General features: G+C 37.1%; 2 protein-coding genes across 3 annotated transcripts; one reads left to right on the top strand and one right to left on the bottom strand.

Annotated features, from left to right (window-relative positions):
* Nucleotides 1-264: 264 nt before the first annotated feature.
* On the top strand, nucleotides 265-2,091 carry LOC145642591 (uncharacterized). Its single transcript, XM_081693808.1, has 2 exons — nucleotides 265-362; nucleotides 1,504-2,091. The coding sequence occupies exon 2, from the start codon at nucleotides 1,522-1,524 to the stop codon at nucleotides 1,936-1,938; it is 417 nt and encodes a 138-aa protein (XP_081549934.1). The 5' UTR covers nucleotides 265-362; nucleotides 1,504-1,521; the 3' UTR covers nucleotides 1,939-2,091.
* A 387-nt stretch (nucleotides 2,092-2,478) lies between these two features.
* LOC145641663 (RNA-binding motif protein 25-like) lies at nucleotides 2,479-9,826 on the bottom strand. 2 transcript variants are annotated; one of them, XM_081692568.1, is made up of 7 exons: nucleotides 9,107-9,826; nucleotides 6,709-6,956; nucleotides 6,427-6,579; nucleotides 4,993-5,434; nucleotides 4,190-4,864; nucleotides 3,556-4,070; nucleotides 2,479-2,964 (listed from the first exon to the last, which is right to left on the bottom strand). In XM_081692568.1, exons 1-7 carry the CDS (start codon nucleotides 9,729-9,731, stop codon nucleotides 2,713-2,715), a joined length of 2,910 nt encoding a protein of 969 aa, XP_081548694.1. In that variant the 5' UTR covers nucleotides 9,732-9,826; the 3' UTR covers nucleotides 2,479-2,712. The 2 variants fall into 2 exon arrangements, with proteins under 2 accessions (XP_081548694.1, XP_081548701.1); XM_081692575.1 differs by lacking the exon at nucleotides 9,107-9,826 and adding an exon at nucleotides 7,500-7,751 and having other exon boundaries at nucleotides 6,709-7,180.
* Nucleotides 9,827-10,095: the final 269 nt, after the last annotated feature.

Here is a 10,095-nt window from a genome sequence, read left to right as displayed (position 1 = left end):
TAACTTGCATAAATCATATGGAATGTATTTTACTTTTTAAAAGTTCCAACTAAAATAAAATATTTGCAGAACAAAACGTGTTATGAGACAACTTTAAAATAATTCATTTGAAAGAGCATAGAATAAATTTTTGTTAAAAAACTTATTGATGGAATAATGATGATAAGCTCCAATCTATCAATCGCAAAGAATAGAATTTGTAGTGTCCCACACAACTATATAATTTTTTTATTTTTTTTTGAAAAAAACGAATATTTCTTGATCTTCTCCTACTATATAATGGTGGGCAGTATGGCATTGTAATTCGCAACTCGCAAGTCACACAGATTAAATATATACAAGACGGTGATACTTCTTCTAAGGTAAGTGCCCCTGCCTATATATAATCTTATTAGTTAGTTAAGCTCTGTTCTTCAATTCATCCATTTGTCACTAACATATATTTGTAACATTATAATACTTTATCATCATTTTAAATTTTTAATTGATATATATACATATATATATATATATAGAAGTTTTTTCCCGAGTTTTTAGAGAGCCACGTAAGATTTAATTTTTTCAGCGCGCCACATAGGATAATAAATTTTAGTGGTTACCAATTTAATATGAGATTATTAATTTCTTTTACAATTAAATAATTTAACTAATACGTAAGCAAAATTGGCGAATGAGATTATCCAGTTTAAATTAATTAAATATAAAATATTATCTTTTAATATCAGGAATTTTATCTAAATATTTAACAATTTTTAGCACATAAATATATATGTAAAAATATTATTTTAAAAAATTCAAACAAACCGTGCATCGCACGGGCTTCATCTAGTTATACTAATTCATCTGTTTTTTTAGTTAACACCATTCTATTATTACAATAATTGCCAAATGCATGTTTTTAACGATTAATATCTCTAATTATCAACATTGTAAAATTATAAAAAGTGGATATTAATAAAATATACATTGAAATGATTCAAACAAGATCCAACGCACATATGTTTTATCGTATCTATAAACCACAAGAGCGAGTCAAAGCGTGTCGTGTGAATAGTATAAAAGTCAAACGGTGTCAACTAAAAAAAAACAAATGAAGTATTCTATACCAAAAATAAAGTAATATAATTAATTATTAGGAAATAAAATGTCAATTATGAACTGCATAATCAATAAAACATTATGGTAATTATATTTTAAACGGCTAATGTAAAATTTTCATTTAAAAATACTTTATCATCATTTTGATTGAATGATTGATATGCTTGATATTATTGTGGCTTAATTAGCAGGAAAATTTGGGGATGGGGATGGGGATGAAAATATTAAGTAGGGATGGGGATGGGGATGGAAAAGTCAACATCCGTCCCGCCCCCATTGACATCCTTAATTAATGATAATTATATTTCAAACGACTACGTACTGTAAAATGTTCATGGAAAATATTTAATCATCATTTTAATTGATATGCTTGGTACTCGTAATTTATTGTGGCTTAATTTGCAGGAGAATATAGCTGAAAAGATGGCCAACATTCAAGAATATGCAGCAGTGAAGGTGATGTTCAGTAACAATGTCCAAGCTACGTTGAGTGTTAAGCTCATCAACGGAGATGGGGAAGACCCTGCAGACGTTTACGGAAATATAAATGGCCGATTTGGCATTGGCAGTCAGTTTTCGCTTTTTAATAAGCAGCAAAGTCAGCGTATTGAAGTAAGGCCTGGTGAATTCATTCCCTTGAGTAGGTCCGATGTCAATGTGCCTGAAGAAGCCAAGGAAATGGAGATTGAAGCTTACTTGATGGACTATGATTCTGTTTCTCCCGACGATGAAATTGCAAACGGCAAAGCCGTCTTTCTAGTTAAGGCTTCCGGTGAAAGTGACAAGAACACCATTTCCGGAAAGTATGGCTCCATTGAAGTCAATGTACTTTGGGGTTGATCTCATCTCATCTAATCTAATTAATCCTGCTGCAGTCTTAATTACTAGCTACCAGCTAGTATAACTAAATAAAACTTCCCTGCACTGGTGTTCATGTTTCCTATGTGTTCATGTACTGTATTTCAATACAATAATACGTTTTTACCTACTTAATTCAAGGCTTTCATATACTACCTCCATTTAATTAGTTAACACGTTTTGACTTTAGCACTAATCATACTCTCCTATTCAATTAAAATTGTTTTCCATCAAACCAAACAAGGCCTACAAAGTTTAAGCCAACAACCAATTAAAAGAGTAACAAATACAGAATAAATTAGCTAACAAAATGGGTTTGGTAAGGCTTATGTCTTCCAAAAGTCATTGCTTTTTATCTTGAAGTACAGGATTGAGGGACTTTTCATCTTGTTTGAAGACCCAACCCAAAGATTTTGATAAATGTGTTTACAAACAGTACAGCATATATATGAACTAAGAAAGTATGAAGGAAACTCCAGTATTGCTTAGCTCAAAGTACAAGAGATGTTGAAACAATGTACATAGAAGAAAACTTTCTTTCTTGCATATACAGTTCATGATACATTTTTGAAGACAAAAACAATAATAGAACTAGATTTCATTTAACTAGTTTAAGTTGTGAACTACGAAAAAGTAAAACAGAAAACATACAATAACAATGGAGCTTCAACTTCATATTTGCCTACAATTTTCTTTAACTATGGAAAAATTATTGGGGAAAAAATTGCCAGCAGGAACAAGAAGATCCAAAATGCTTCACGCTCCTGGCCTTGTTGTCAAACCTGTCTCCACCTTTTTTATTTCAAAGATAAGCATCCTCCACATCTTGAGGACAAACATTTCGGCTTCCTCATCCAAAATTCGCTGGAGCACGTCCAGCATTTTCTCAGCCTTAACATGTTCCCGGAATCTCTCTACTATGAACTCCACCAAAGTGGTTTCTTCTTCTCCCAAAAACTCTGTAATCTTCTTGGAAATCCAGGGTCTCATTCTTTCATGCAACCGATTCTGAACATGTACATGAGTTAGTGTTAGCAATATTTATGAGCACGCATTCAGTTACAGCTAATAATCAAAAGAAAGTTCCACCAAAACAAGATATCTAACTATGCAAGGATGATTTCTGTTAGGTCCATATGAGGAACAAAGGATAGTATCACACAATAAGAGATGAGGGATAACATTTAGAATCTAATGCATCCCTTACATGGAATTCCAGTGGCATATATACACTAGAAAATAATAGGCATAAAGCTACACAAGGAAGCTGTTTCCAAGGAAGTTACCAGAAAGTATTCTTTTGGGGATATAATTTTTAGAGCATAAAAAGCTTCCACTCGTACAGCCTATTATTGATAGGGCATGAACCACACAAGCTAAGTGCAAAGCATACAGGCCAAGGTATAAAGCATACAAAATATACAAACAAGCAATTTATGGAGTAAGTAGGAACCAGTGAGCTACACATGCTACTATGAAGCACAACAGTTTCTGAGATATGAACAAAGCATGCTAGTTATGAATAAAACAGCCTAGAGACAGAGAGCCCATAGTTGAGATTTATATGGAAAAATATCCAGCAGAAAAGTTAAAACTAACCTCATCATACACGACCCAATTAATTTCATATGAGAACAAATCTTCTTTAGTCTTGGGAATCATATCAATCAATTGTTTTGCATCCAAAATCTCCCGACCTCGCGGAGCCTCGTCACCATCACGTTCATGTCCACGGTCCCGATGGCTTGACCTATCATGAGAACGCCGACTTCTATCCCTTTCTACATCAGACTTTGCTTCTCTAGGATTAATATGCTTACCAGATTCAGCAGAAGCAGATGAAATTGGAGGTGCCTCTCCATCATTTGTGTGTATGGCTTGAAGTTCTTCAGTAGAGTAATCAATTGGTACAAGAGGCCTCATTTTCTTTTCTTTTTGTGCATCATCATCCTCTTCCTCATGGAAGACAGACGGCACAGCCGTTCGTTTCCCTGAGCCCACCAAACCAAATCCAAGCTTTTTGGCTGGGGCATTGCCCACATGCTTGACATCTGGTGTTGAGCCAGGTGCTATCGTAGGTTCATCTGTACCGCCATTTTCAATGACCCCGTCACCTGTCAAAGGGAAGCCAGATAACAATCATATATGGAAATAAGAGAATGGCATTGATAAGCAGAAGCCGAGATCTATAATAATAAATAAAGATTAATACTAATACTGTACAACCACTAACCAGTCTGGCTTGCAAGGACAGGGGCAGGGGCAGGAATCACTTCAGAATCATGATCCTGTTCCATATCATCTTTGATCTCACTGGCAGTAACTTCAGGCAACGGTGAAGCAGGTTTCTCACTTCCATTATCAACTGGAACAGAAGGAAGCTCCAATGCCTGTTTTTCTTGTTGCCTCTGCTGCTCCTCTTCGGCTCTCTTCTTGGCCTCAACAATTTCTTCCTCTTCTTTGAGTCTGTCTGCCATATCATCCTCCTTCTCCCTCCGTCGTCGCCTCCTCTTATCCTCAATTTCAGACTTCCGTCTCCTTTTCCTAGAATCATCATCGCTTTCATCCTCTTGCTCAGCAACCAGCCTCCTCCGTTCACGCTCCCTTTCTTTCTCCTTCTCCCTCTCACGCCTCCGCTCATATTCTCTCTCCTTTTCTCTAGTCTCCCATTCCTTAACGCGCTCTTTGTAAAACCTCTCAGCCTTTAGAATCTCCAAGTCTCTCTCCTTCTCTCTCCTTGCTCTTTCACGTTCTCGTTCTCTCTCCAATCTATCAAGCTCTCTCTCCTTGTCTCGTCGATCACGGTCACGACTTCTGTTATCATACCTTCTACTTCTATCAGGTGACTCTGTTCCAGCTCTATTTGAAGGTTTAGACTCACTTGTTGTCTCATCGTCCATTTTATCTTCTGCAGTTACCTCAGAAAGGTTAGCATAGTTGAGAATACTTAACATACTAAACTTACATTGATTCCATAATTATGAAAGTGCATACATAATATCATCAAGTAACAATTAAAAGCTTTCTTCGACTTACCGTTTTTCACAGGATTAACATCAGAGTCTTTGTCCCCGGATTTAGCAGGCACTTCGGAGTTCGAGTTGTTTGTGCCATCAGCAACCTTCTGTGCTGGTGGTGGAGGAGGTGGTAGAGGTTTAGTCTTTATGCGTTCTTCTATCATATTAGTGAGCTTATCCAAAGCCTCTCGATCAACATCACGATCCTCATCCGTAACAAGGCCAAAACTGGCCATATCATTTTCCTTGTTCTCAGTCTCATTTGCATCTTTTTTGGGCTCTTCTGGAGCAATTTTAGCAGGTTCTTCCTTCTCTTTAGTTTCACTCTTCTCAGCATCAGGTGCACTTTCTCCCTCTTTCTTGGCTTCCTCAACTTCAGTCTCACTAGGTTTAGTTAAGTTCTCTTTCTTCTTCTCCACATAACGTTCTAAATACTCTCTTGTTGCTTGATTAACATTCAGCTGTACAATGGCAAACACATTAAAATTCTGGTCAACTAAAAAGCTAGGAACATAGTAAAAAAAAAAAAAAAAAAAGTCAAAACTGTAAACACAGAAAACTACGAAAAGTGGCTTGGACTTTATCGCTGTCAGTTTTCAAAATAGTGATGATTCTAACAACTTTGACTTTTTTTATTATTAATTATATCATATAACGTTCTAACTTTTTTTAATAAAAAAATACAATGATGCCGAACGGCGGAACGGATACTCTTTTAAAAATTACTCCTTTAGAAATCTACAATTAATTCTATACAGATTCAACCACCTTTAACTCTATGTTCACTCATCAGAAAACCCTATTTCCCAAGGTCAAGAAGGGGCGAAATGAAAAAAAATCCCAAAAGAAAAGAAAAAAAAGGTACCGCAACTTATAACCATTCAAAGTTGCCTGATCTTCTAACCTCAGCCCCCACCCTGCAAACCCCAACCCAGAAAAGGTGAATTAATACGTGGATGGGGTACATTCAAGCCTAATTTAGCAATGGTAAGCATTGAGTAACAATACCCCCATCCCATACTGGTGAATCGAGTAACAATAAACCAAACTGTAATACACAAAGCCATCTCCCTGAAAATGATATTAACTTGAAAATGAAAAACTAGAAGTGAAATGCTCTTATTAGCTACACCTCTGTTTAGAAGTAGCGGTCACTCTGGCCCCCAAAAAAAAGAGTTCGCAACTTACAACCCGGCAATTATATTACTATATTTTCCAAAACTGCTTACTAGTAGCTTAAGAAATAAATAAATAAAAACTTAGTAGTACAGAATTGCTTCATTGCAGTTAAAAAAGGCCTTTCAGAAGCAAAACTCAAGAAAAACATATTGCCATTACCAGTCTATAATAAACAAGAGATTGGATGATAGAAGCACATAAGAAATTAGTATAATTATCAACATTTATAGCTTCCTTCTTCAAGAGATTTAATAACAAGCAAAATAGAACATACCACCAGCTCTTCACCGTCAACATTGCATTTACTTAGCAGTCGTAGAGCTCGGAGAACCCCTTCAGCAGATTCAAACTCACAGAAGCCAAATCTTCTTGGCGTTCCATCTGATGGATCCTGAGCACGCTTCCAACTCTTTATTGGTCCACATAGCTGAGAATATACAAACAATCACAAAATCAACACTGGGACATAAAATATGAAATAAGAAAATTACAACATGACAGCATAGGAGAGAATATGATACAAAATTTAAAAATGCACCTTTCAGGATATACATACCTCAAGGAGTGAACGAATAAAATCATTCTCTACTGAAGGAGCTATCTTGCCAACATAAACAGTAGTTTGTGGTTTCTCTGGCGGTAAAACAACTGGAACAACAGGAGGCCTAACAACTGGAAGAGTCATTGGTGGACGAAGTCCCAAAAAAGGAGGTCTTTGCAGTTGGGGAACCATGCCAACTGTAACTCCAGGACGAGAGAGAAAGGGAGGACGAGCCATCGGTGGATAAGGATAGCGAACAACTCCTGTAATATCATGTAAAAAACCACATCTATGCAAACACGTCAGCGTAGGTTCGTAATTAACATAAAATCATAATACCAAAAAATATATATATATAATAATAATAAAAACAATACATTATAAAAAGGGCAAAAAAAAAACTTTCACAAACTTTAAAAGAGTTACCACACATCACAAATAAGAGATATGGCAGCATAGCAGGGCAACTATGAGCAGCTGAATAGACCTGGTGAAGATTAACAAAACAATACAACGTTCATAATCAACAAGTCACCAAGCATGCTTACCTTGCAATATCCAGTTCCAACAATAGTAGCCTTGTCAATTAGCCAACGCACCAACTAACATGTATCGCTAATGAGTAAACAACAATATCACCATCCCAACTATACTCAAAAAATTGATGGCATAAAGCCATAATTTAGCCCGTCAACCTTTTTTATGTCAACTGTTAATTGCCCAATATGCATAATGAAATATAAATGAAAAGAACGGACAGATAGGAAGGGAAAGGAAAAATAAACAATGTTTAAAGATAATGATACCTTGCCAAACAAGGGAACCAAGAACTCAGCAGGCCTCATGATCTGCTCCAGAGACTCAAGAACCCAGGAAGGAAAGAATCCTTAAACTACCAAAAACACCCTACTCAATCGACATACAGCACCAGCCATTATATAGCAATGGAGTACTGCTGGATTTTGCAGATTTAAGGTTTACTAAATATATAATTGTCTTTAAAATATTTTCCAACTTTGAAATATAAATTGACAAAACTGAGGAAGTTACGGATATGTGCATACCAAAGTAGGAAGTTGCAGAAGGAGTCTCTAAACAACTGCAATAGGAAGCCTTCTGAGCTTTCTCACCGTATTCAACCAAGACACTGTAGGAGAAAACATCCCATCATCGTTACCCCGTCAACTAGTCAATATTTATTTTTCAGAATTTTCTCCAATCTTTTCCCAACCAAACTCTTCCCAGCAAAACGCAAGTTAATAACCTCTTCTACTGTTAGAAAATCTATGCTTTGCTATTCAAATTGAAACTCATCTCAGCTACCTTAAAGATATAAAATAGTCAGACTTTCTAGTACCCCACAAATTTTAAATTAATATCATCTCAATAGCTTCAGGCTTATTAATATCAGTCAAATAACATTATACAATTAGCGGCAAACCTATGGTACAGAACAACATTATTACACCTGCAAACACCCACTCACAAACATATTGATCTTTAAGAAGCACAAACAAACTGCATGAAAACGCCACTCTTATATTAGTGTGGCTTCAAAAACTACAAGACAACAGTAACGAGGAACTGAAAGTCATTCTCCCAACAATAATAATATAGCTCAATCCCATGTTCTAATAGTGGTGGACTGGTGATACCTATGGTTGTGGACTTGTGGTGGTCTATGTTTGTGATGATCCTCAAATGGCTAAGGTGATAGTGTAATATAGGCTTGTGGTGGTTGGGAAGTGAGAAGTAAAAGGAAGAAAGAAAGCTCGCATTGCTCCAACAATAACCCAATGAGATTCCCAGTTTCCCACCTAAGGTAGGAATGGACGAAGGGTGGCAAAGAAGTTTTCTATAACTATTATCTTGATAGTTGCTCCTCAATTGAAACTAACTCCTTGATATTTCCTCCTCAATTCAAACTAATTCCTTGATACTTCCTCCTCGAGCAAAACTAATTCTTCAATAATTCCTTGATGGATGAAAACTAATTCCTTAATATTTTTTCCTCAAGCAAAACCAATTCCTTACTATTTCTTCTTAAGGCGAAACTAATTTCTTGATAGTTGTTACTCGAACCTCAAGCAAGATGCAAAATTGTCATCTTGATGCATACCGTCTCCATCAGATAGACTAAGCAATAGAGATAAACCTAAAAGATACCTACAATTACCAAGTAATGGTCTTTGCCGCTAAAGTTCTATACTTCACATCAATTCAAAAACACATCAATCACAGGATAAAGCATCATTAGAAAACACACACCATAAATCCTAATTCCAAAATTAATTTCATCCCAAGTGCTACATTCTATCTTACCACAATTGCAATTCCAATCATAACGTCAACAATATATAAATCATAGCTTGTAAATAATTCAAATCTTGGATAAAGAGAAAGGAAAACCCACCGGGGGGAAGAGATCCATGAGGAGGAGGATGCATATAACCATTAGGCATCGGCATATACGGCGGCCGCATCGGCTGCTGCCCAGGCATCATTGGTTGCTGCTGTTGCCCAGGCATCATTGGCTGCTGCTGTTGCCCAGGAATCACTGTTTGCTGCTGCCCAGGCATCAATGGTTGTTGCTGCAGCGGAGCAGAACTCACCCCAGGTGGTGGAACCCCATGATTTGGCTGCTGTTGAAATCCCTGCATATTAGGGTTTTGAGGGATTGGAGTAAACTGAGGGACGTGCATCGGGGGAGGAGCACCAGCAGGCCGAAACGACGGCGGCGCAGCGTATGGGTTGATCGGCGGCGGCTGAAACGGCGGTGCAGAGGTCGGAGTAGGGCTAATAGCGGGCGGGGCGGGTGGCGGAGGCGTAGAAGCGGGTGGTTGGGTTGAATTGGGTTGTGATTCGGAGCTGCTAACGCTAGGAATCGGATTTGGATTTGGATTAGGATTAGGGCTAAGGTTAGAATTAGGGCTAGGGTTAGGGTTAGGGTTAGGGTTTGAGATTGGGGATTGAGAAGGGGGAGGATTGGAGGATTCTTGAGTCGCCGGAGATGGCGAAGGGTCCGCCATGGCAGCCATGGCAGCTGGTGTTGAGGTTTAAGAGGAGAGAGAGTGGGAGGAAAGTGGAAGAGAAAATGAGAAAGTGTGTTTGATTTTCTTGGTGCGCGTACTCCGACGAGAAATTTAGCTTTTCTTTTTCCTTTTTTTTTAAAAAAGATTTTTAGATAGTAGATTGGGAGTATGAATAGGAGTGTATAGAAATTAGAAAGAGAGGTTCTTTTTTCACTTACTTTCATGCTATTTGTGGTTTCACCATAATAACATAACTAATAAATATGGAGTAGATAATTATATCACTAGTATATAAAGCCGATCTCGTAGCTAGTATATAAAGCCGATCTCGTAGCGAGTAGGATGCTAAATAATTTAATTTTATATAGAT

Source organism: Chenopodium album, chromosome 1 (genome assembly GCF_948465745.1).
Source record: "Chenopodium album chromosome 1, dcCheAlbu1.1, whole genome shotgun sequence".
Lineage (NCBI taxonomy): Eukaryota > Viridiplantae > Streptophyta > Magnoliopsida > Caryophyllales > Amaranthaceae > Chenopodium > Chenopodium album.
This window is presented reverse-complemented; position numbering and strand designations above follow the sequence as displayed.

Coding starts and splice junctions, on each gene's coding strand:
- LOC145642591 (XM_081693808.1), top strand. CDS start 1,522: ATGGCCAACATTCAAGAATATGCAGCAGTGAAGGTGATGTTCAGTAAC.
- LOC145641663 (XM_081692568.1), bottom strand. CDS start 9,731: ATGGCTGCCATGGCGGACCCTTCGCCATCTCCGGCGACTCAAGAATCC. Junction 6,957..9,106: donor TCATGGATCTCTTCCCCCCG/GTGGGTTTTCCT, acceptor ATGATATTACAG/GAGTTGTTCGCTATCCTTAT. Junction 4,071..4,189: donor TGTCCTTGCAAGCCAGACTG/GTTAGTGGTTGT, acceptor TCCCTTTGACAG/GTGACGGGGTCATTGAAAAT.